The sequence below is a fragment of the Conger conger genome, chromosome 10, assembly GCF_963514075.1.
Source record: "Conger conger chromosome 10, fConCon1.1, whole genome shotgun sequence".
NCBI lineage: Eukaryota > Metazoa > Chordata > Actinopteri > Anguilliformes > Congridae > Conger > Conger conger.
This window is the reverse complement of record NC_083769.1, coordinates 9,782,063-9,809,267: the sequence shown is the minus strand read 5'-3', so window position 1 is coordinate 9,809,267 and position 27,205 is coordinate 9,782,063. Positions and strand designations below refer to the sequence as shown.

Below are 27,205 nucleotides of genomic sequence, written 5' to 3'. Positions count from 1 at the left end.
TCATTTGGACCTCTATCTGATTGTTGTGCTGTTTAAATTAAATCATTTACAGTCCTGACACAGCTTCACCGTGGTCACTGATGGGGGGGCGGGTGTATTTGAAATGTAACTTATGGGCCGTTGAGCTAACGAGACGTGGCTGTTGCGCAAATTTTGCGCTTTGCCGAAGCATAACATCATGTGACCCGCGTCAAGTTGTAGCTACCAGCAGACCTTTCAGCAACAGACAGGGCAGGGATGGTGAATCAGTGGTTTCATCTTTTTATATAAGCGTGACCACATCCTTTAACCCTGCGCAATTCTATGGTACGGTAGCGTGTGTACGGCGAAGGCGGGAGCAAAATACGGAATGGGACTGAATGAGTTTCAGCATCCCTGGACCACTACTAAAGAGGGTGAACATAAATTGTTATATTAAGTGTTTATCATAGTTTTACGAGGTTGTTTTGAATTCGGGCAGATTTTATAGGCCGACCATTTGCCAAATGAGGAGGAAGAATAATTTTCAAGCACATTGGCAGGACAGTCAAATATATGTACAGTACACGGGCAGGGTGTATGTGTCATGTTAATAACATGACCAGGGTGTGTGTAACACACGTATTTACATGGTTAATGTGCATGTTACACATCTATCTACATGAGCAGGGTGTACATGCGTGTGTGTCACAAATAGACTCACTGAGCACTTTATTAGGAACATTTTTACTTTATTACACCTACTTATTCATGCAATTGTCTAATCAGCCAACTGTGTGGCAGCAGTACAATGCATACAATCATGTTGATACTGGTCAGGAGCTTCAGTTAATGTTCATATCAATCATCAGAATAGGGAGAAAATGTGATCTGACTTTGACCGTGGAATGATTGTTGGTGGCAGACAGGGTGGTTTGAGTATCTCAGAAACTGCTGATCTCCTGGGATTTGTTGGGGGAGTTTGCAAAGAATGGTGCAAAAAAACAAAATAAAACCAATGGGCAACAGTTCTGACATGAAGGTGACAGTAACGCAAATAACCACACATTATAACAGTGGTATGCAGAAGAGCATCTCTGAACACACAACACATCATAACTCTAAGTGGATAGGCTACAGCAGAAGCCTAAAAAATAAGTCTAATTAATACCTAATAAAGTGCTCACTGAGTGTATATTCATGTCCAACAGGTAAGTCACACATGTATTTCCATGTCCAAGTCCTACGTTAAGCCACTGTATGCAGTATGCTTGATCTATGCCCGTATTCTCCTACCACTTGCAAAATCATAGATGCAGGCAGGACATTTCACAAAATAAAGCACAGTGTATATCATCCTACCTGTCATAAGCTGGCAACTGTTACGTACTCACTGGTCGCTCACATGTGAAGCTGCTATCTGCTATACCTGTGACAGAGAGATTTCTGGGACTGTAGCTTGTGATCCGTGCAGTGTATTTCAGAAGCTAAACAATCTGGACGAGGTCAGCGTCCAGTCTTTCCTTAATCAGTTTTATAAACCATAAGCAGCGAACAAATCTGTTTTGATTTCTACATAGTTTCACTAATGTAGGTTTATTTACTACAGTAAGAGCACTACTACTGCTACTGCTTCTACTACAACTACTACGACTATACTACTACTACAACTACAACTACTACTACAACTGTTACTACTACTGCTCCTGCTGCTACGACTGCTACTACTACTACGACTACTCCTACTACTACTATGCCTACTACTACTGTTATTATTATTATTATGCATTTTTTATACCGTAGCACCTTTAACTTTGTCAGAGTGCTTTACAGCACAATAAGCTGATGCATGATGGCCATTTTACCACCAGCACTCACCCACACATCCACTGGGATGGAGAGGGAGGGAATTATTAAGATGATTGATCTGTGGGATTAATAGGTGGCCAGGTTGAGAGAGGCCAGAACGCAAGGGATGGTTAATGGCCTCAGTGAGTCAGGACCTCGGTTTATCATCTCACACTAAAGTTTGTCTCCAGTCCAAGTACTGACTAAGCCCAGCCCTGGTCTTTCGCCAGAATGACATTATCAGGACAGAGAGGCTGCTAGTCTCTCCATAGGTCTCAGGCATTTTGGCAGGGTTGCAATGCCCTTGCCTCTGGCAAAGAAGGCTGACCTTCCCTTTCCACCAAGCCTGCTCTGATTCTACTTCCTCCGCCCTGGTGTAAAGTCCTGCTTTCAAAATTCAGCCATAAGCTGATCTAGCTGGGTATGAACTGGTGAACCAGCATGGCCAAGATGGTCATAATCCTGGTCCTTGCAGGGTATGAGCTGGTCAACCACCTAGTGCTGGTAGCTTATCTGAGCTGGTCACACAGTGAAACCACGTCGAGCTGGAAGCTGGTCTGAACTGGTCAACCAGCTACCAGCTATTACAAAACCTAGCTTTATCAGCAGGTCGGCCTCACTCACTGAACTGGGGATCAGGGGAGGGAACCATAGTCCGCCGGCCAGGGACTGTCCAATGGGCAAGATATGCTGGAGATCATGTCATCCGATGATTATGATGCATACCTTTCCATTAAACAGGCTGTAGTGTGCGGATGTTACCAGACTTAGGTTCAAATACTTAACATTTCTGATGCACCAGCAAAAAAAAGTTCTGTAGATTCGTGATTTGTTCAGTTGTAAAAATTCATATTTTCACCGATTCAGAATATTACGTATATTACAGTATATTTACGTAATTTATCATGCAGAACAGCATCCATAGTTTGCATTATTGTTCTATATAATCTAGTAATGTAGCTGGACATTTACTGAATAATTTCCGGTTAAGTAACTTAGTCTCGGGTACAAACACATAGCCCCACCTGGGAATTGAACCAACGGCCACAGAGCTGCAATACTCTTATTCCATTACATTTCCTTATTACGACTGCTGTCTGTTTTGGCTCCTGTTGGAATGACCTTCCCGTGTAGGTCATTAGAGCAGATTCTGACCACTGCAGTCCTCTCCCTGCCCTTCCCTCCCCCCCTGCAATTTCCAATTGACTATGTAAGATGTTTACTGTAGTTCTCACAATTGTGTATATTACGAGTGTTTTATTTGCTAAAACAGTTTTATTGCTACATTCATTTGCTTGTCTCATCAGATTAATCTTTTATCTATGCGGTCACTCCTAGTACTTGGAACTGTACTTCCCTGTACTGGGTTTTCAGTGTGCTTCCCTGGTTATTGCACTTTATTGAACATAGTTCTGGATAAGAGTGTCTGACATTACACTGCCACCCATACGAGTGACCATGTAGGCTCAGTTTTGTATTTGTTTTATTTTTATTTCTCCTTTATTTAACCGAGTCCCATTGAGATGGTTATCTCTTTTACAAGGGAGCCCTGGCCAAGGGAGGAGATTACAACATAAAATGCAATGCAATACAAAAGCACAACACAATTACACATTAATACAATCTCAGGTAAAACAGTCTCAAGCAGCTCTTGGCTGAAAATTTGCAGGGACCCGCTTGAGTCTTTTCAAACGGCCGCAGCAGGTAAAAGTTATGAGCACATATTCATGAGGGGTTTGAGCGGGTCTGGATCTGAGTGGCGGGTTAAAAGGAAAGGCACTGCAAGCCCGCTCCTCCGATGGGTCACAGTGCCCAAGGTCACGCCACCGGGATCGATTCTGGCGGCAGCCGGTCACACCCGCAGGAGGAGGACACAACCTTTCACTGATGCGGGCAGGCTGCAGCTTCTCGCGGGGTACGTGTGAATAAAACGCATAACAATACTCCTTACTAAAAGCTGAGAGTACGCATTTTAAGCATTGACTACAAATCAAAAAAATGTGGAGTGCAGAGCCAAATGAAGAACAATATGTCTTTGTCCCAAACATTGTGGAGCATATGTGCATATACACACACAGTATATACATGAAGTATATAATAATGTAGAAGGGGCAGCCTGTAGCGTAGTGGTTAGGGTACCCCTGATTCGATCCCCGGTGTAGCCATGGTAAGATCTGCACAGCTGTTGAGACCTTGAGCAAAGCCATGAACCCCACATTGCTCCAGTCCAAATCCTGTTTAGTCTTTATCAACTGTAATTCACATTGGATAAAAGCTTCAGCGAAATGACATGTAAGGTAGCGTAATGTAGAAAGTGTTAATCGGGGTGGTAGCACTGATCAGCGGATATGCTTGATTTTTGCGCTGGGGAAACAGCATTGCTAGAAAGGGAGGGTTTCGGTCAGCAGGACAGTCCCTGCCTCAAAACAAGGTAATGGCTCCTCTGTTCAGGTAGGCACTTGCAATATACCAGCTAGCTCTTAATAATTTTATAATAAAAATTTACAGCCAATTTTAAAGCCAATGTAGTGCAAGTGACCATTAGCCAGATTAAAAGTTCTAATACAAAATAATACTGATTGCTTGTTAGATAAATTACTGTATGCTTAACATATTTAACTTAGTGTTGACAGATTTGTTATAGTACTTGCCGATGATTGCACTATTGCCATTTTAAATAAATGATCATCACAAATAAATAAGTTAGCTCCCAATATCAAGCAAAAAAAAAAACATAATTGCTGTGCACTCATCTTGATTTCAGCTCATCGCATTCCTGCATATAGGATGCAAGATTAATTAATAAATCCATTAATAGGATGTTATTTGTTCGGAGGTGAAGAATGTCAGCCACACCATGTTTCTTGTAATTGAACAATCACATTTAATTACATGTGCTAATTAAATCTGAAACATAATTATAGGTAATACAGTTGTTGGAACACAATTTAATGAGAACGGCTGATGCTAATTATTTTGTACATTCCTGAAGTCATTATGGATCCTAAAATCCAGTAATCATTGACAAATCACTCGAAAACATAACATACATGGAACCGAACTGCCATTTTGTAAATTTTGTCATATTGGAAAATTAGCATCCCATCAATATGGATAAGACCTAATTACTCCATGCTATGGGAAAAGTGTACTTTCAGTAGCACAAGCATGTAATTATTTGTAGAATATTATTTGAATTGGCTCAGAAAATGATAATGTGGCTAAGCATATTAGATTATATATTGTACATTTTCCACACCTAGATTAGAAATGCATCTGTAAAATGCAGGAGATGCTAAAATCCATTAGTGTACCCCTAGGGACTCTGACCTACAGTATCTAATATTTTTTCTTGCAGAACTTATATCTGTGCTGGGAATTATGTAAAAAAAAAAACAGATAAACCCAAGACTTGTGGAGGGAGCCAAAGAAACCAGAATGAAAATGTGCCAGTGTAAACTGAGAACGGAAAAAGGAAATTATTGTATATTTTTAAATCTGCCAACATAAGCCACTTCTGTTCCTAGCGCGTCTCTCATCGCGAAACAAAGTGAAACGCATTATGTTCTCCGTTCAGAAATAAAATAAAAAAGGAGAAACGCTACGCTGAAATTAAGTGGCGCTGGAGTCACGCAGGGCCGTTCTGAATGCACATTTTCTGGATTCGTTGGAAATGAGTTCAGAACATTTTAACCGAAGAATTAATTGGAACAATTACAACAGTGCGAAGGGCCAAATTGTTGAGAGCTATAGTGTGGGGGGTTCATCGCTTTATCCGAACGGTTAAATTGGAGCTTATTAGCCGTGGCCAAGGCACCGGAGTAAGTTAATATACACAGGGGTCCAGAAATTACAGGGGAGAGCTTCTGTAATATACGTGCAGTACAGTCAGCACAAAAACTATTCAGGGTCCTAATAAATTAATCCTCCCTAATCAACAACCCAATGCAGTATTGTTGATTTTTTTCCCCCTTTAGTTTCATTCACTTAGCCGCTTACTACAGTCGCTAAAGCAGCAAAGATATTCGCCTTGAGAAAGAGAATGTGGTTCCGACCTGGTCAAAACACAGAGGGAGATTATTTGCAGTTCTTGGGGATAGGGGGTTCCGGAAATGAAAGTAAATTATAATGGTGGTTAATATGGCACGATGGGATGTGGAGTAATGTTAAGGGTAGTGGACAGCACACCAGAGGGTCTGGAGATTAAAGGCTTGGCGAGCCGTCCTCGATAAGGGCATCTCTGTAATGACAAACGACAGCGCACTGTGTCTAACCCGTGTAATATTTGGTCTGTGAGATTTTTCATCCTTGATTCTGTCAAATAACACTGATTAATGTGGAGCAAGCTTGGAAACCAATTCCGTTTTCTAATCAGTGAGTGCTACACACAATATTGTAAAGCTAGAGAAATAATAGGAAGCATCAGCGTCGTTTTCCTAATTGCCTTCCCGGTGAAAAGTGGGCGACTAATACAAACTGTTGAAGTATGCAAATTGAATATTTCCGTTTTTTTTTTTTTGCGAGATACAAAAAAGTGTTGGCAAAAAAACTTTAACCTCTCCACCACCTCGCCCCCAAATTTCCAATAAATGTCATTTATTTTCTTTGTTTGATTGTAGCTTGTTGTTCTGCAGTAGTCTTTCCAAAGGCTACATTCTCAGAAAGAAAGATATGAAAAAATGCCTATAAAGGTGCAAATGCTTGAGTACATAAAATTTCACCCCGAGCCAGCAATACATCATTCATTTTCCTGCTTGTAAAAGGTACTTTTTAGTACCCAAATAGAACATTACTGTACTTTCAGGGCACATTTGGCAAATTCGTTCCCAAAAGAACAAAATGTACCCCCGCCCAGCCTTTATTTCCCGGAGTGCGGAGCTGAGGACGTTGTTTAGTTGCGATACGCGTCGGCCAGCTGCAGAGCGCTTGTCATGGGGAACGAGCCTCCCTGATGGGGAGGGAGCCTCCCTGAAGGGGAACGGCGGTGCGGCCGGGACTAAGACCACGGTTAGAAGACGGGGGAAAATAAAGAGCAACAGAGGAGGTCTCGTTCGCACCGAGCAAACCAGGTCCCCCAAATGTGCGCGGTCACCGAGCCCCCCCCCCCCTCGCCGTGACACCCCCGACCCCAGAACACGTCCCACCACAACCTCATTACGCCGTCGACCGGCACTGTATTTTTAGCGCTTTTGAAGGCTTCCGGACAGATGGTCCCCACCGTGTCCTTCCCTCGTCCAAAACAACAAAAACGGCAAAAAAAAAAGGCCAGATGAATGAAGTGGCGACGTTATCCGGCCTTTCCCCCTCCGAAACTGTTTTGCGTTCGTCCCCGAAATGGCAGGAGAGGACGCCATTACTCTCTGCCCCGAAAACCCTCGCCCCGGAGGGCAGTTGGGCTTATTGTTCGGTGTCATCTGGCGAAAAGGACCTTTCGGTGGTCTGGAAGGGCCCGCAGAGGGTTGTAATGGGCCCATAATCCTTTGTGTTCTGCTCGGGTTATGGTTTTAGGCTGAATTGGCTCAATCAGACCTACGCCCTCGGTAAACCCTTCAAAAAGGGAAAAAGAGGTTTATTTATTGAATGGGCTCTCACCTTGGCCTGATCTTTGAGGCCATATGAGATAATTATCTGATTACCTCAGTGTTTTTTCCTGGCCGTCGCAGGCTACCTCTGGCGATGATTGACTTGCTCTTGAAAGCCACTGATTGCAGAATCGTGATCAATCACTCCCCTGTGGGCAGGGCAGGCCAAAGGCCCAGGGAGCGGATCTCCAGAGAGAGAGAGAGAGTTTCTAATGCTAAAGCTACTCACACACACACACACACACACACACACACTCTCAGAGAGTTTCTAATGCTAAAGCTACTCACACACACACACACACACACACTCTCAGAGAGTTTCTAATGCTAAAGCTACTCACACACACACACACACACACACACACACACACACTCACTCTCAGAGAGTTTCTAACGCTAAAGCTACTCACACACACACACACACACACACACTCACATACCCACTCCCTCACACACACTCAGAGAGAGTCACTAATGCTAAAGCTACCCTTACTGAACAAAAATATATTACACACACACACCTACACACACTCATGCTCAGAGAGAGTAACTATTGCTAAAGCTACCATTACTAAAGGAAGAATACTATTACATACACACACACACACACACACTTAAAGATACCCTTACTGAACAGAACTATATTACACACACACACACACACACTGACACACACTCACGTTCACACTAACACGTCTTTGTTACTAAGAAGGGACTGTCTTGGTGGATGTGTAATGACACCATGGTCCCCTGTTAGATAGGTAGACAAGTGCACTCGCACTCAAACACATTATATTTTTTTGTTCATGGCAATGAATCATGTAACAAAAGGCTGTCATTATGGATGTCAACCTGAAATTGAGAATTTTTCTAAGTGGGGAGGGGTGGGTGCGCTAATTGCAATATCGTACTGCGGCACCATCCTTTGAAATATTAATTGTGATGATACCTTTGCTGTTCTGGCCAATTAAAAATGCTCACCCTTCATGTCACCTTTCGCCTTAATTACCGAATCTGCTAAGCATTTTCAGTGCAGGGAAATCGGTCCAAATTGAAACACTCCGATAAGTGGGGAGCTAAAATTAGTGAGGCTCAAGAGGGGCTCTCTCGAGGACTGGACCCCTGATGAGATTCATGAATCCCCCCTGAAGGAGGCTCGCTCTCCCCTCCCCGGGTTACGTTTCCCTCTCTCTCCCCCGGAGCTGAATTTGGAGATCCAAACCCCTGCTACAAAACCACCGCATAAATAGCTGTCTCGAAAAACAAGACTTTTAAGTCATAAAAAAGCAATAAATGTGCAGCTTATACGGGAAAGAAAAAAAAAAGAGTTGTGAAGACATTTTTTTCCGTTTCCTTCCTCTGTTTCACCCACATTTTTGTGGGGGCAGTAGAGCAAAGAATTATCAGCGCAGCAATAAATATCTCTCCTGTCATGACAACGAACCGGGCCTCTCTTCCCCCAATTACAAACCCGGCGAGGATACGAGATCTAAACCTTTGGAAAAAAAAAAAAAGAAAGGTTTCCTCGAGAAATGAAAAGGGCCCGGTGGAAAATACAGTCTGCATATTCTGCAGCAGCAGCCGTGGCTGTAATGCGGGGCGCGTTGAGCGCTGTGATCTCTCGTCGGTATTTCGCTTTCGTTTAATTGCCGTCCGAGGTAAAATAGTGAAGGTCTGCTCCTGCAGGGATTATCAACTCACGGCCCTCGAGGTCCGGGCATCGCTGGTTTTCCACCCCGCCTTCACCTGGGAGTCAGGTGTGCAGACAGTCTGGGACAACCGGTAGCACTAATTGTTCAGCCAATTACCCGGGAGGAAAGGAAACCAGGGCCGGATTTGGATTCGAGGTTCCAGATTTGATGATTGCTCCTCTAGAGTTCTTAGATGAATATATGCAAATGGTAGTTATGAAAGCGAGCGTTCTATAACAGAGGTGACGTGCCACTTTAAATTAACCGGGTAATTAGTCTGGTTAATGTGCTAATGCTTTGACAGGGGGACTGTCATGGGTTATTCCCCCACCTGCACGGTACCATTAGCGGCTTGCTGAGACAGTTCTGAATGATCCCTCAGCCCCATCACCGACGAAGAAAAAGCCCAAGCTGGTCATAAGCTGTTCTAGCTGGGTATGAGCTGGTCAACCAGCATGGGCAAGGTGGTCATGAAGCTGGTCTAGCTGGGTATGAGCTGGTCAACCAGCTTCGGCAAGCTGGTCATGAAGCTGGTCTAGCTGGGTATGAAGTGGTCAACCAGCTTCGGCAAGCTGGTCATGAAGCTGGTCTAGCTGGGTATGAAGTGGTCAACCAGTTAGCGCTGGTAGCTTGTCTCAGCTCATCGCTGGCCACCCAGCTACCCGCTGCTTCGAACCATGTGGAGCTGGGAGCTGGTCTGAACTGGTCAACCAGCTAAACCATGTCGAGCTGGGAGCTGGTCTGAACTGGTCAACCAGCTAAACCATGTCGAGCTGGGAGCTGGTCTGAACTGGTCAACCAGCTAAACCATGTCGAGCTGGGAGCTGGTCTGAACTGGTCAACCAGCTAAACCATGTCAAGCTGGGAGCTGGTCTGAACTGGTCAACCAACTACCAGCTGTTTCAAACCATGTCGAGCTGGGAGCTGGTCTGAACTGGTCAACCAACTACCAGCTGTTTCAAAACCTAGCTTGGGCTGGGGTTTTTTTCAGCAGGGTAGTTAACAGAAAATTTCCACTTGAGGAAAAAGCTGTTATTTTAATTAAAAATGGCAGTCCTTATGTCACTTATAGAATTCTTATTTCCTTTTCTCATCTATTCCAATAAATGTGATATTCCTACACCCTACAGATGTGTATTCGCTTTTATTACTGCTATAATCAGTAGAATATTTTGACAACTGACATGGTACACTGAGTAGATTGATGTTATCATGAGTAATTTCCTGAATAATCTGCTCTGAGAAATGTCAAATTGAATTTTGATTAGATTTTTTTATAAACACTCTGCTATATTTAATTGACAATTAACTTTTGATGAACCCATTATTAATTTCATTTCAGGAAGTTTCAAAGATAAACTACTATGTCTGTTGATTTTAAACAGCCCTTTGCTATAAACGATATTAGTATTTAACTGCATTAATATTCATAAAGTTCAAATGAATGCTTTCACATTCCATTTATGTGACAATACCTGAGCTTGATTCATTTTAAAACTTTGCACAAGTCGTAAAAGGCAGCCGTTATCGACGGGTGTTCTCTCCCTGCCCTTTTATCATCTTGGGGGGAAAAATTGTTGACATAAAAATATCCATTTCTCTTCTCTTCTGTCCGTGGAGAAGATTCATATGTAATCATAGGACCCCCTTATTGGCTTTGGGACCAGTCTGCGGAATTACCCATCTGAGAAATCTCCGGAAGGTCATTCCGCGTTCCTGGAGCAATAACGTGCTTCCTGAAGGCCGCGTCTCTGCAGGGTAGCGAGGCCATGTGCCCTCAGAATGCCCTCTCAGTGTCCCCTCCTTACTCCGCGATCTATGGACCGTCGCTGCTCCCGTATCGATCGTCACAGCGGCAATAAATAAGAGCGTGTGCTAACGGTAAGAGCATCTTTTACATGGTAAATAAAGGCAGGTGCTAACGGTAAGAGCATATTTTACATGGTAAATAAAGGCAGGTGCTAACAGTAAGAGCATATTTTACATGGTAAATAACGGCAAGCGCTAACGGTAAGAGCATCTTTTACATGGTAAATAAGAGCGTGTGCTAACAGTAAGAGCATCTTTTACATGGTAAATAAGAGCGTGTGCTAACAGTAAGAGCATCTTCTACATGGTAAATAAAGGCAGGTGCTAATGGTATGAGCATCTTTTACATGGTAAATAAAGGTAGGTGCTAACAGTATGAGCATCTTTTACATGGTAAATAAAGGCAAGCGCTAACGGTAAGAGCATCTTTTACATGGTAAATAAGAGCGTGTGCTAACAGTAAGAGCATCTTTTACATGGTAAATAAGAGCGTGTGCTAAAAGTAAGAGCATCTTTTACATGGTAAATAAAGGCAGGTGCTAATGGTAAGAGCATCTTTTACATGGTAAATACAGGCAGGTGTTAACAGTAAGAGCATATTTTACTTGGTAAATACAGGCAGGTGGTAAGGATAAGAGCATCTTTTACAAGTTAAATCAAGGCAGGCGCTAACGCTAAGAGCATTTTTTACATTGTAAATGCAGGCAGGTGGTAACGGTAAGAGAATCTTTTACATGTTAAATAAAGGCAGGTGCTATCAAGAATATAGTGCTATAACAGTAAGAAAATCTTTTACATGGCAAATAATAGCATGGGCTATAACAGTAAGATAATATCTTACATGGGACATAAAAGTATATGCTTTTATGTAGCATGTAAAATGCTGTAACAGTAGGAGAATATCTTACACGGTAAATAAATCCATGTGCTGTAACAGTAAGAGTCTCTTACGTGGTACCTACAGTAAAAGCATGTGCTATAACAGTAAGAGAATAGTTTACATGTAAATAAATGCATATGCTATAACAGTAACAGTATTTTACATGTAAATAAACCCATATCCTATATCAGTAAGTTAACCTTTTACATGGTGGATGTTGTTCATTACTCTCTGCCAGCAAGTGAAGGCTTTTTTCCCATTCTTTTACTGAAAACCAAAACCAGCAATACAAAATATTATCCAGGATACACCATTATGTCCAAATTCAGACACCCCACAGTTCCCATTATCAAGCAGCAGGTCCGCCGTTTGCCCCCGTAGAAAAGATTGACCTCTGACCTACCTATGTGACTTCTGTGCGAAGATGCCAGTGCCAGCCTTCCCCAGAGAGACAGCAGGCAGAACGTCAGAAGCAGCACCCACTTGCACATGCTCTGTAGGTCTCTCTCCCGCATTCTGCGAAGCGTAGACACACACACACACACACACACACACACGCACACACACGCACGCAAACAAACAGAAGAAAAACAGAAAAGTCAACTCGCTGAAACAAAGACTCAAGAACATGGCCAAAGCTCACAGACAACTTCTCGGTTCACAGTAGGATTTTGGGCTTGCCAAAAACAAAGGCCAAGCCTGGGATGTGTGTGTGAGGGGGGGGAGGGGGGTTAACAGCATCTTCCACAACAACGACACAACCCCCCCACCCCCAGCCAGGTAATGTAGAAGCACCGAGCGTCCATTTTCTTTTGCTCATCTCGTTTCTGCAGCCCTTTCCCCGCCCTCTCCCGGGATCCCCAAAGCTATCGGGCGGCGGGATGATTTATTTGTTTGACTGTACGTGCACGAGCGTCGCTCTGCGTAGCGGTCACGCGGGCGAAGGCCGTATACGTTACGGCCCGAGACAAACTGCCCAATTTGTATTCATGCGAACAAACGGGCCGGGAAAACAAGAGTGATTTTTGAAATGATTAAAATATGATCAAAGACAAAATGCTGCAAGGTGCAATCTGTTCCACGACAGGTGCCTCGTGTTCTTTCAGGGAGGGTGGGGAGGTGGGGGGGAGGGGGGAAGTTGCTTTGCAGTTGCAGTTGCTTTGCAAATAAGGAGGCTCTCACAATTTAAAATGAGCCCCAAGGTTATTACTACAGGCCTACAGCAGCACCCCTCTGCAAGGCATCTGGTCTGAAGGATATTTTATTCTGGTGGGCATCTGAGGAGGCCTGAAAGTAGGAGTAAATAATGGATTTGCTCTTCTCTCCCTTTCGCAGGGGGCCCTGAGCCGGGCCCACGTGGTGAACTTTGAAGCCGGGGGCCAGGAAAACAGAAATACGTTCACCACGGCGCCTTACAATCGAAAAAGCAGCAAAAGAACAACACGTCAGCGCTCCGAGAAGGCCAATGGCGCGCCTTGCGATACCGTACCGCTCTGGCTGCTGTGAGGTAATTATCACCTCGGAGTGGAAGAGAGGAGGGACAAACAACGCAGGTCGCAACTCAAACGCGAGAAAAAAATAAAAAATAAAACAAATTTATTTCTGCTTACACAGTGCTTGTTCGGCGACTGGGGAGTACTAAAAAGAAAAAAACAAGAATCGGGGCCGCAAAAAAAAACTGTCGCCGATGTCTAGCCGGTCTATTTGTAAAGATGATTTCCCTGTGAGGAGCGCGGATTTTGCGCTCAGCAGAAAACGGGTAAAAAAAAAAAAGAGAAATAAGTAATGCGCAGTAGTGCTGCCGTCGGTCGGCGGGTCTGACAGATGCAGGGAGGACGAGTGCGGAGCGGTTACCGGGGAGAAGAGAGAAATAGATCTCAGCGAGAGGAAGTGTCGCCGTCGAGGCGTCGAAGTCTGCGCCACCCCCCCGCCCCCCCCACTCCCCCATTATTAATAGAACTCTTCAGTGGGTTGCCAGATCTGACACGAGGAGCTACGAGCCACGTCCCCAGCTCTTCAGGCGAAGCAATTAACTTTTCCGGGATGAAAATAACTCCCTGGCTGGGGGATTCGGAATACCTACGGATCCACAGAGAGGGCACGGGGCGGGGGGGGGGGATGCGACTACGGGAAGAGAGAAAAAAAAACGACACAAAATTGACCGGGAAACTTTGAGGCTCACCGGCCCCAGTGAGAAGAATCATTGATTAACACACTGTGTGTGTGTGTGTGTGTGTGTGTGTGTGAGAGAGTCATGGGCCTGGGCTCTTAAGCCAGGTGGATGCTCACTGTCAAAAAAGAGCATTGCAGCAGTCACAGGTAAATATTTTTGGGTGGCACGTCAAAAAACAAATGGTGGTTTATCGCATTTTTGTCTCTAGCCACGATAAGATCTTTTTGAGCTTTTTTGGGGCGATACAAATGTTCAACACATCAGCTCAACTCGCTTAACAAGCGCACCAAAAAAATGTCACAACTTCAGCTAAGCCAGTGCCTTTTACGTTTTTGGCCATCACAGGCATTTAACACAAGACTAACAGCTCATTATCAAGAGCTCGGTTGATGACTAAACTTTCAGAGCTACCAACTTTTCCCCTCCCTCATTAGTACCCATGGCAACGCGGGCCTGCACATAAAAGAACACCTATGATCAATACGAGCACCAAACCGCTTGACTTTGCCTCCTTCTCAGAGAGGATCAAACGGGAAGCCTGGAGGAAGGCTTCACAAGTTCCCTGCTTCTGCCGGAGCCTTCCTGAACTCAAGGACACCGCCATCCGCTCACCTTTTTTCAGTTCCTGTTTTTTTTTTCCCCGGCAAAAACATTTAACGCGGGCGCTCAATTTGCACCGGCATTGATTTCAATCCCCGGGGTGCTCACGCATTCGATTAATTCGACCTCGATCGCTTCAGGATAACCGGCTGCGCCTAGCTCTGGCTTTCCCTGTGGCTGCGCATGCGCTCCGTACTCTAAATGGTAAATGGCTGGCATTTATGTACAACTGATGCTTCTCATTTACCCATTTATACAGTACTGTGCAGAAAACTTTTTTACATACATATGTTTTTGTGTGCGTTAGTATAAAAGAACACATTTGAGATTCCCAAATATTCATTTTCCAAAAGATTTAATTTTACAGAGACATTTGTGTATTTAATTTTAAAAAGTGACATATTACTGTAAGCAATTGACTACTTTTTACATAAAAACTTGATCAAGGCTGTCTGAGATCAGAAGCAAGGAGCCAACCAAAGTCTGCAGAAGAACTGTGGCAAGTTCCAGCATGCTTGGAACAACCTCCCTGCTGATTGTCTTATAGAACTGCAGGACAGCGTTGGCTATCTCAGAGAAGTGATGCCGTTTTAATGCCGAAGGGTGGCCACAAAATATAGATTTGAGTCAGTTTTTAACTATTCTACCAAATTACTACAATGTAATGTACAATGTATAGTACATTTATTTAGGAACTTTCATTTAATTATTTTTGAAAAAATCTTATTTTTACATTACATTACACTAATGGCATTTGGCAGATGCTCTTATCCAGAGCAACGTACAGTTGATTAGACTAAGCAGAAGGGTTAAGGGCCTTGCTCAAGGGCCCAACAGCGGTGCGGATCGTATTGTGGCTATACCGGGATTAGAACCACCAACCTTGCGGGTCCTAGTCATGCACCTTAACCACAACGCTACAGGCTGCCCCACATTTGTACAGAATGTTATACAGGTGCCAAAGACTTTTGCACAGTACTGTACATACACTCACACATCAATGGCGATTGGCTGCCATGGAAGGCACACGTCTTGCTCAGGGACACTTCGACACACCCAGGGCGGGATTGAACCGGCAACCCTCCCACTGCCAGATGAATGCTCTTACCGCCTGTGACAACGCTGCCCCTCTATGGCGGCCAGAATGTGTACACTGCACAATATTTTACACTTGACACACTGAGCAGTTCTTTGCATTAAATAGTTATTCTTCACACATTTCCATTCCTCGCTGTCCTGGATATTAGCTACGTTGTTACTGACGGGTGTCTCGACTTTGGCTGTTTATTGGGGATGCGAAACGGTGTTGTGAACGGTAGCAGATGCAACGCTGTTTTAATGGCACCCTTAATTAGCCTGCTTCATCCACATTCGAGGAATATTTTAGTGACACTTGAAATAGTAACTGAATGAATGAATGTTAAAACAATGCGAGGCAAAACAAATGCAAATGCGGCCTTTCGACCACAATTACCACAATTTTGAGAAAAGAAGATTCTTTCTTGCCGTTTTTTTTTTTGCCTGTGACTGGAGAGAACGCCGTGGAACCTGAGTGGAGTGACTCCTATAGGAGGGGAGGGGGATGGGGGGCGGCATATCCAGCTCGTTCGCTGGGAGGGAAAACGGGGGGTTTCAAATGAGCACTCCAGCCTGCTGTGGTCTTCTAATTAGTCCCTTTGGAATCCTGTTTCCTTCTTTGCAGATGGTAAAAGCAACCCTGGCTCAGATTTGTCTCCCGCCACCCCCCAACCCCCGAACCATCCCTGCCCCCCTCCCCGAACCCCACCCAACCGCCCCCTCCCACATCAAACTTTTATCTCCTTTACAGGCGCGTGAGAGCATTGCATCGCCGAGGCCGCGCAACTTCAACAGGTAACCAGGCTTCCATCTGGTGCCGTGAGGCTTCCGTGAGGCAGGGAGGCGGGTGGGGTGTTTGGGGGGGGTGGGACGGCAGGCACGGACCGGGGGTGGGTGGGCAGGCAAGCGGGCAGGAGGATCTGTGAACGTTAGCTTCTCCTGCAAACTCACCTCCTGGGACTGTGAAAGCGGCACGGAAAGCCGGTATGACGGGTCTGTGTGTGTGAGAGTCAGCCGTTAGCACTGTCACTGGGCAGGGCTAAGCTAACCGGAGCGGGTCTGTGTGTGTGACAGTCAGCCATTAGCACTGTCACTGGGCAGGGCTAAGCTAACCGGAGCGGGTCTGTGTGTGTGAGAGTCAGCCGTTAGCACTGTCACTGGGCAGGGCTAAGCTAACCGGAGCGGGTCTGTGTGTGTGTGAGAGCCGTTAGCACTGTCACTGGGCAGGGCTAAGCTAACCGGAGCGGGTCTGTGCGTGTGAGGGTCAGCCGTTAGCACTGTCACTGGGCAGGGCTAAGCTAACCGGAGCGGGTCTGTGCGTGTGAGAGCCATTAGCACTGTCACTGGGCAGGGCTAAGCTAACCGGAGCGGGTCTGTGTGTGTGAGAGCCATTAGCACTGTCACTGGGCAGGGCTAAGCTAACCGGAGCGGGTCTGTGTGTGTGAGAGTCAGCCATTAGCACTGTCACTGGGCAGGGCTAAGCTAACCGGAGCGGGTCTGTGTGTGTGAGAGCCGTTAGCACTGTCACTGGGCAGGGCTAAGCTAACGGAAGACGGTGTCTTTCTATGGCTGCTGCAAAACACGCTGAGACAATTTCTAAATGGTGCTATTCGCTAAAGTGTGTGGAATTCAGCAGAAGAGGTAGCTTGTTGAGGCCCTCGTTTCGAGCGCTAGTGCCGTCTTTAGGTATTTGGGGACTTCTGGAGTGCCGAGGCTTCGGAGAGCACGGGCGCTGAATTTTAACGAACGCTCGGCAGCGGAGGGCACTAAATTTTGCTGAGAGAACTCGTCCCGCATGCCGGTGCACCGCCTGTGTGGGCCCCATAAAACACTGGAGACCGAACTCAGCGGCTGAAGAGTTAATGTATGGAGGGGGATCGTCCGGGGTGTCGTCTGAATTCCCCCCGGCGTGTTTAAGAGCGCAACGCCTACAGCACTGGTCTTCTTCACTCTAGGCAAAAGCACTGACATTTTTATGTCACACTTCCAATAGCTTCATCTATTTCAAAAGGCTTTTGCCTTTTTTTTTTTTGGTGCAGTACTTAAGTCCAGGAAATGAATAAAACAGAAGGTTTAGCGCGAAAGGAAGGCAGAGAACATGCCAATCACAGATCCCGGATAGCCCCGGGATGTGCCAACCACAGCGCCTCAGTAACCCTGGAACGGAGGCAGGGATGTGCCAATCACGGCACTTTGAGAAGGCCTTGAAAGTTGTAGAACAGGGATCAGCAACCCCCGATCTTTGAGGGCTGAGAACTGCTGGTTTTCCCTCTACCTGCGAGTCAGGCCACAGTCTGGCCATTCCGTAGCACTAATTACCTGGGAAAAGAGAAAAACAGGGCTGGATTTGGAACTCAGAGTATGCCTACAGTAGAGATACTCAATATTTCACAGAAAGGGCCGGTGTGGGTGCAGGCTTTTGTTCGACCCAAGCAGTTACACACCTGATTCTACTAATCAACCATTAGAGTCGTTGCTAAGGACCTTGATTAGTAGAATCAGGTGTGTAACTGCTTGGGTGGAACAAAAGTCTGGACTCACACCGGCCTTTTTCTGGGTATGATTGAGTATCCCCGACCAGGAGGACCTTCGATCAGGTCCAGTTCCTGCTCCATGGGGCTTTGGGCCCCTCTCAAACCACGTCCAGATTGTCTGAGTGACCAGGTGGCAGAGCCTGGAGATGAGGCAGCGGCATCCATTTTAAAGCCAGACTCTGCTGAGACACCTTCAGCAGAGATACAGAAACGCATGCAAACCACCACTCGCTCTCAGACAAGCGGAGGGCTAATTTAGCGTAGCGTTTTTTTGAGTCTGACGAAAGGTTAATAGACTTCCTTTATGCACCGTCATTTAGGGGAGTTTGTTTTTTACTCCAAAACATGATTTTTTTCCTCTTTTCAAAAAACATTTTTCCGGGAAAATAACGAAAGGTTGAAAAGCCCTCACATGAATTCAGATTTAAAAACTGTGACTGGAAGCACAGCTGCTGTGCGGGGAACACTCTCACTTTCCGGCTTCCTGTGAGAGAACGAGGGAGAGAACGAGAGAGAGGGATAGAGAGAGGGAGAGCGAGAGGGAGAGAGAGAACTAGAGAGGGAGGGAGAGAGGGAGAGGGAGAGAGAATGAGAGAGGGAAATGGAAGGAGAGAGAGGGAGATAGAGGGAGAGGGAGAGAGAACAAGAGAGAGAACGGGAGAGGGAGAGTGAGAGGGAGAGAGAGAACTAGAGAGAGGGAGGGAGGGAGAGAGGGAGAGGGAGAGAGAACGAGAGAGGGAAATGGAAGGAGAGAGAGGGAGAGAGGGAGATAGAGGGAGAGAGAACAAGAGAGAGAACGAGAGAGAATGTTTTTTTAACTGTAGCAGATTAATTGCAACCTTGAGTGAATTCTGCCTGATTAAGCCAATCTGTGCCCGCCAGTGGTGCACAGGGAGAGCGGAGGGGGGGGGAGAGGCGTAATGAAGAACGCCACTATTCTGTCTTCCTCTCCTGGATACGCTCAGAACACATGTGAGCGAGGGGGAGAGGAGGGCCTGGAGGCCCAAACGAAGCCTCCCGCCGGGGACCGTGGGGGGTAGGAGACGCCTCGCGTGTCTCTCTCCGAGTGCGGCGTTTGGCATCGAATCAATTAGACCTGGCACCGCTGTGCTCTCTGAGCCCTGGGTACCGCGACTACAGCACGCGTTTAGAGAGACGCTCGTCTGAATTACACGGCTGCTTACTGAGGTCTCTCTTCCTCTCTCTCTCCCTCTCTACTCCCCTATTTATTTATCTTTTTCCTCTTTTTAACCATCCCTCTTTCCCTCTCCTTCTATATTTCTCACTCACACTCTCTCCTTCTGTGTTTTTCATCCATTTCTCTTTCTCTCTATTGTCCCAGTGGTTTTCTGTTCTCCGTGTCTCTCTCTCTCACACACACAGGCTCTCTCCCCCTCTGGCTTTCTCTCTTCCCCTCTCTCATTGTCTCTCCCTCTGGCTTTCTCTCTCACTTTCTCTCTGTGTCTCTGTCTCCGTCTCTCTCTTTCCATCTCTCTATCTCTCCCTCCCTCTCTCCCTTGCTCTCCCTCAGGCTTTCTCACTCTCTCTCTGTCTCTCCCTCCCTATCTCTCTCTCTGGGTGCCTCTCCTTCTCTCTCTCATTCCCTCTCCCCCTCTTTCTGTATCTCCCTCCCTCTCTCTCTGGCTCTCTCTCTCTGTGTCTCTCCTTCTCTGTCTCTTGTTCCCTCTCCCCCTCTATCTCTGTCTCTCCCTCCCTCTCTCTCTCTGTCTCTCCCTCTCTGTCTCTCCCTCCCTCTCTCTCTGGCTCTCTCTCTCTCTGTCTCTCCTTCTCTGTCTCTTGTTCCCTCTCTCTCCAGCTCTCTCTCTGTCTCTCCCTCCCTCTGGCTCTCTCTCCCTCTCTCTCTCCCTTCCTCTCTCTCCCTCTCTCTCCCTCCCTCTCTCCCCCTCTCTCTCTGGCTCTCTCTCCATCTGTGTGCAGTTCAGGCTGATTTGAGCTGTCGTTTTCAGTCCAGTGCCCAGCCCAACGTTACAGACAGAGTGATTCCCAGCTCCCTTCTCCCCCGAACCCCTCAACCTTTCAACACGTTTACACAAGCAGCCGCAACGGAAACAACATGTGACAGCCAGGCACCACCACGCCCTGCCTCCCGCCTCCCCCACACGCGCCTCCCCCACCCCCACACACCCCTCCTGCCTCCCCCACCCCCACACGCGCCTCCCGCAACACGCAGGGGAAACGGGAGGGAGGGACGGCGATACAGGGGAACTTTCCGGAAGCCGGCGTGGGCCTCCACGGTAAGCGGGAACGTGTCTCGTCCAGTAGCATGGGCGGCCAGTAGCGTAGTGGTTAAGGTAAATGACTGGGATACGCAAGGTCGGTTGGGCCCTTGAGCACGGCCCTTAACCCTGCATTGCTCCTGGGGAGGACTGTCTCCTGCTTAGTCTAATCAACTGTACGTCACTCTGGATAAGAGCGTCTGCCAAATGCCAATAATGTGATGTAAAGCATACATAGCAGCGGCGTGTCTCCGAAAGGGCTGTGACACAAAAACAGTTGTGACTTAAGTACCCAAAAACTACAAACACCCCCCACGGTCTTCCCCCCAGTGTACCCAGACACTCTCTGGCCCTTTTCCACCCCGCGTTCCGGCCTTTTCCGGCTGCCTGCCTTCCGCATTCACACCTCCTCTGTTTTTCTTCTTTTAATGAACAAAGGTGTTTGGTGTGGAAGCCAAATGAGTTTTGGGTGGGCTGTTTTGTTTTGTGTCGCCGCGGCCTCGTCTGTGAACACCTCGTCTGTGAACACCCCGTCTGTGAACACTCCGTCTGTGAACACCCCGTCTGTGAACACCCCATCTGTGAACACCTTGTCTGTGAACACCCCGTCTGTGAACACTCCGTCTGTGAACACCCCGTCTGTGAACACCCCGTCTGTGAACACTCCGTCTGTGAACACCTCGTCTGTGAACACCCCATCTGTGAACACCCCGTCTGTGAACACCTCGTCTGTGAACACCCCGTCTGTGAACACCCCATCTGTGAACACCCCGTCTGTGAACACCTTGTCTGTGAACACCCCGTCTGTGAACACTCCGTCTGTGAACACCCCGTCTGTGAACACCCCGTCTGTGAACACCTTGTCTGTGAACACCCCGTCTGTGAACACTCCGTCTGTGAACACCTCGTCTGTGAACACCCCGTCTGTGAACACCTCGTCTGTGAACACCCCGTCTGTGAACACCCCGTCTGTGAACACTCCGTCTGTGAACACCCCGTCTGTGAACACCCCGTCTGTGAACACCCAGTCTGTGAACACCCCATCTGTGAACACCCCCGGGCGGCCCGCTACTTGAGCTTATCGGATTATCTACGTATCATCCCCACCGCTCGGGCACAAGTAATGCCACATTCCCACCGTCTTCACAAAACAATACGTGTATTTTTATCACAGCTAATATATCAGCCATTCTATTCACTTCTTTCGTGTGAAACATTTTTAATGCATTCGGCACCGAAGTATAACATGTCAAGAATAGACCAATCGCAATTCTCCTCCCCTTTAGTAAGGGTCTGTGACTCTGTGGCTATGGGATGTTCCCCTCTGAAAGGCCCACGTGCATCAGCGTTCTCTTCCTGGTTTTAGTATCTAAAATGGCCACGAGCCATTAGCGAAGAGCAGTTACGTAGATTTTGTTTTAAAGTACTTAACCCCACCCCCTCCGCCTACTGTGCTCAGCTCTCTGTGTTAACGTTTAGCAACGATATCCAATAATTATGCGTAAACATATGTCATGTCATGTCGGAAATCTTTTTACAAAAAAATAGCAGTAAGACCTTAAAGTATGCATACTTCTACCAACATGGTTTTATTTGAATCAGTATGGAAGACGAATGGAAATCTCCAGGATGATATGAAAAGGTGAAAAACACTCAAAATATGTGTGTGGGCCTTTAATGTTTAATGTTTAATGCTTTTGCTGATGCTTGCTAAAGACCCCTGTCAGATGACTCAGAGAGTGCCTTCGAAAATCTCAGACTCAGAAAAGGTACACAAACACGCTGGTGGAAAGAGCTGAAGGAAACAGTTTTTGTTCTGCGTATCAATGCCACACGCTGTACTACTGTAGTTGCATTTCGGTCTGACAATGTGACAAATCTGCCTCTGTGGTCTCTGTGGCCTGAGATGTGGGTCAGATACTTTTAACACTTCGGGCACCAGCAAAATGCCTGAAGATTACTTCTTACGAAAAACATCAATCAAACCAATTTTTTTCCGATAATGCACTTTGTACAGTATTTGTCACAATACAGTTCACCCTGGCCTAAGCCTTTTGTGTTATTATTTTGTTTGTTAACATGTTTAGCTGAAATACTGTATGTATCTGCAGGGCTGTATACAGATAGTAGTACCAGCAACTATTTTTGCAAGTGGCAGTATTTTACAACATGAACACTGCTAGTTCCAGCTCTCTGTGAGGTGCACTGACTTACTTCCATTCTGTTTCAAATTCACGTTCAGGTTTCTTCCTAATAATGAAATCACCTACATCCATCACCAGTCCCTAATCAAGTCTGAATCTGTTTATCATTTAGCCTCCTGCATACACCTGACTCAAAAATGGCCCCCGTTATTCATCAAACATGTTTTAATTAAATGCTAGACGACATCCTATTTCAAAACAATTTGCCCAACACTGTTTATGAATTTTTAAGGCAGTGTCAACAATCCAATTCACACACACCGCAAATTAACGTGCTAATTGCAGAACATGTACAGTATACGTTGAAACTTATACTTTTCGTCAACTTTGGTTAACCTTCCGAGATTTGTCGGTTTGTTTTTGAAGTGAGGGAAAAATGTGTTGATTAGTACTCCTACACGTTGTAGTGTGTGTTTAGTGTCTATGTGTAGGTTTTATTTTTAATTTCCTGCAGATGGCTCAAAAGAAAATTATCCAACATTTTATCAGACTGTAATGTTGGCTGTTACCACATTAGTGTTACTCTGAAATATTTTACGTGGGTAGCTTGAAGAGAAACTGATAAATAGTCATCCCCTTGGTTAAATTACCAGAACAAAACATTTAGATTCGTGGGCATAAGCTTTCTTGTTTCATTTGAGTCAAACGACAGGAGGTCCGTCTCTGATAAGTAAATAAATAAATAAATAAATAAAATGCATTTAACACCAGTTTACAGCAGCGAATATGTCTTGCATTCTCGCACGCCTTGTCTGTCTGCCGAATGCTTACTGTGCAATTTTTTTTTAATGCGGGGCTTTCAAAAGCAAAGACACACCCCTGGCTTCATTTCAAAACACAAATTATTTTCTGAGTTCTGCCTCCTGGTGACTCTTATGTCAAGTTGCTTCTGACGGAATGGGACTCATATCAAATGACACTGTGCCCAGTAGACCTCAGACTGTAGTCCCCCGGAATAAACAGTCAATGTGTCGAAGAAAATTTGACAGAAATTGAGAGTAGTCGCTGTAATAAACTCAGGCTAAGTGGACCCTGGGATTTCCTTTTGTGATTAAAGCTACATACTGTGTTTGCAGGGTTAGGGTGTGTGTGTGTGTGTGTGTGTGTGTGCGCGTGTGTTTGGGGTGGGGGCGTCCAACACGAGAATTAACACAATATCAATGAATCATTAAATAAGCCAATAACACCTTACTTGAACCCGCTGACATAAGGCTGACATAACAGTACACATAACCACATGACATTACAGTTGGCATAGCAAATGTCAGTACCATCTGTCATAACACTTACCGATAAAAGTGTGACAGTTTTATGCCATTTGGTGTAAGCTGACATTATCTGTTATCTTGTTATGCGTCTTGTCACAGCTGTTACATCACGTGTATGACAGTGTGATGTCAGTCTCATGTCAAAGAGTATTAATAAGTTCTAGAAGCTTCAGCAGGGTAATTCACATGCTGGTGTGTGTACGAGGAGGCCTCTAAAATATCATCTGTTAGTATTTTCTTTTTTAAATCACACCGATGAAGCAGTCACAGAGGCAGTTATCCGTGCACGGACAAGGCCCGAGATCTATTCTCAATGAATCAGAGCAGAGGGTACGGCCAAATGCGCCGTTTCTACACTGCGGATTTCTTGGCCCGCGTTTCGGCGAATGCCTTCTGCCGGCCGTCTCTCGCTGGCAATTACGAGCGGCCGGCCAAAAAAAGAAGAAGAAAAAAAAAGCTCTCCCGCTCCGTACTCTTTCTGAATTTAATTTTTCATCAGATCGTTGCTCTCTCTCGAGGAGTTACACGTTCTTGATTTTCCATCGCCTTCGGCGAGCATTTTTCAAAGGCGCGCTCGCTCAGTCAGCCTGGAATTGGCAGTGGATGACAACGGCCGACAAAGGCGTATTACTTGCCCGGCCGTCGACAAAAAAAAAAGCCCTCGTGGCCAGACTAATCACACCAAAAAATATTTTTCAAGCGGTGAAGCTGCGATATCACCTTGAGCCGAGCGGCTCTGCGATAACCCCGAAGACAGAGCTTTTCTTTAGCCTCACGACGAGCGCAAATGAGAAACCGCTAACAGGCCGCAGAAGGCCAGTCCCGGATGACGTAATTAGCCACCGTGCTTAAAGCCATAAACTCTGGGTCAAAAACACGCCCAGGCAAGAAATGCATCTGGGAAATTACTAATGATGAATCTGATAGCTGATGGGTGCTGTTTGACAAACCACAATGTGACAGTATTTGGTTTTTAGAAGTTAAGCCACCCTCCTCTAAATATTTGGGGCACATCTCTGCTGTAAAATCCAGCTATGCCTGCTTCACCAGCTTGAAAATTGATCTAAACAAGCTGGTCATGAAGCCGGTGCAGCTAGTGCTGGTGGTCTGTCTGGGCTACTGTTTCAAAACCTAGCTTGAGCTGGTCAAACCATGTCAAGCTGGGAACTGGTCTGAACTGGTCAAGCAACTAAACCATGTGGAGCTGGGAGCTGGTCTGAACAGGTCAACCAGCTAAACCATGTCAAGCTGGGAGCTGGTCTGAACAGGTCAACCAGCTAAACCATGTGGAGCTGGGAGCTGGTCTGAACTGGTCAAACCAGCTGAACCATGTCGAGCTGGGAGCTGGTCTGAACTGGTCAACCAGCTACCAGCTGTTTGAAAACCAAGCTTGAGTAGTTTTTTTCAGCATGGAGAGACGCAGCAGAGGCTGGCGGAGTCCTCGTTGCGTTCGGAGGCCGATAGCGCATCCGCCGTGAGGAAGGGTGGGACTGAGCGCACTCAGCGGCTGGACACGTTAGCCGCTCGCTCTGCGATGGTCGTTCGGCGATGGCCGCTCGGTGGAGAGGAAATGAAAAGGGGTGGAGGAGGGGGCGGTTGAGGAAAGGGCAAAATATGAACCCAAAATTAAGAAGTTCTCCTCCATCTGGGCGTGTTGCCACAAAACCTTTCGGGTGAGAAATCAGGCTGTCAGTTTCTGTTTTTTTCTTCTTCTGTGGGACACAAATCTTTTCACCCAAAAATCCAAACAAACTGTAGAGAAAATGCTAGCGCATGTGCTACACTAGGTGCCTTGTTGGATGCGCTATTCCGATAGCGCAGTCTGAACACTGTGCCTATTCACAAGGGCCGTACATTTCTCCCGTTTATTCCTACAAATCCACAAACCCAGAGGTTTATCCTTAAAATCAGATTAAGATGGAGGCACCAGACTGGATGGAACTGATCTCATGCGCTTAAAAGCCTCCTCCTCTTCACACTCGCACCGAAGAGCTCGACCTCTTTCCGTCGGGGGTTTAATCGGGTTCCCCCGACACATTCGGACGGGTCCGTTACCGGAGCGTTTTCCACTCCGCCGTCTTTAGGCGCAGGCGATCACGTAGCCAACCCGGCAAGGCCCTCGACGCAAAGTCAACGAGACAGAAGCTAAAGGGGAATCGTCTGGGCGAAAGGCAGGGTCAGCTCAGGTTGCACACACCCCACGTACATAGTCAGAAACGAGATATGTCCATGCAGAAAACAAGACAACAAAAAAAAAAACACAGTATGCAGCAAACTATTCTTAATGTCACCCTGATGAAAACCTCGTTTCTAAGACGACTCTGAACAATAATTAGAGGGAGGTTCTAATTAGGCCCGGAGTCGTCAGCTGCTACTGTGCGCTCTGCCTTTGCCAGGAAGGCACGGTGAAATGAATCTCACGCTTTTATTAGCGCGTCGCAGCTGCGGCGAGCCGGTGTCCGTGACGACAGGTTGGCAGGCTGCTAGCAGCTAAGACACGAGACACAAAAATAATCCTGTCTTTTCCAAAATGAGGCCTGTTTAGGTTTTCTTGACGGGCCTGTTCAATTCCCCCTTTTAAATCGCTCCGACGGTAGCCTGTTTTTTCCAGCACTGTGCCTCGTCCTGGTGTACAACCCAGCTTTGACAAGCTTGAGATTACCAGCTACCAGCTTGAGCTGGTCAAACTGTGTTTACTATGGAGCTGGTCTGAATTGGTCAACCAGCTACCAACTGTTTCAAAACCTAGCTTGAGCAGTTTTTTATCAGCAGGGTGGTAGTGTCTATCTCTGGTCATGGAATCACATTTTGCCTCCTCTTAAACTGAAGCATAGGTAAGCACCTGAATGAAGAATTTCTTTTTTGTTAAGTTGAAAAGTAGCGCGCAGGAATTTCATGCGGTACTTCAGCAGTAGACCGTCTCCGCGCTCTGTGGGGAAGAGAGCAGGCGAGGGTAATCATTGGAAAACTAAGTACGCGTTTGGGCGTTTTGACCGGCTTAAGTGGATCCTTAACAGGAGGCAGCGCAGGGAATAGCCGGGAGACGCTGGAGTGTTCGTCGACGGCGTTCTCGCGGCGAGCTCTCCGCCCCGCCCCGGCCCGTCTGTGACCCGGCGGGTTCTGAAAGGCGTGGTCCTGACCCCGTTTCAGCGGGTGGTAATTGGGTGGTTAGCGGCGGATCCGGCTCTCGTGTTCGCTCAAGGCAACCTCGGGAGGAGTTAACGAGGCGCCGGTACTTCTAGGTGAGAATGCATTAAGGCGCCTCGGGCAATGCCCAAAATGCATCCTCTCTCTTCCTCTCTGCCTCCCTCCTTCCCTCCTGTGTCCGCCCGGAACCGCGTCTT

At 46.4% G+C, this 27,205-nt stretch overlaps 1 protein-coding gene across 1 annotated transcript in view; it reads right to left on the bottom strand.

Moving 5' to 3' along the window:
- The window catches only part of LOC133139064 (chemokine-like protein TAFA-2), a 117,947-nt gene that overhangs the window by 40,016 nt on the left and 50,726 nt on the right, over positions 1-27,205 (bottom strand). The window contains exon 2 of the mRNA XM_061258339.1: positions 12,172-12,284. Coding sequence (XP_061114323.1) covers positions 12,172-12,283 — 112 coding nt within the window. The 5' untranslated portion in view covers position 12,284. The remainder of the gene's footprint in view (positions 1-12,171; positions 12,285-27,205) is intronic.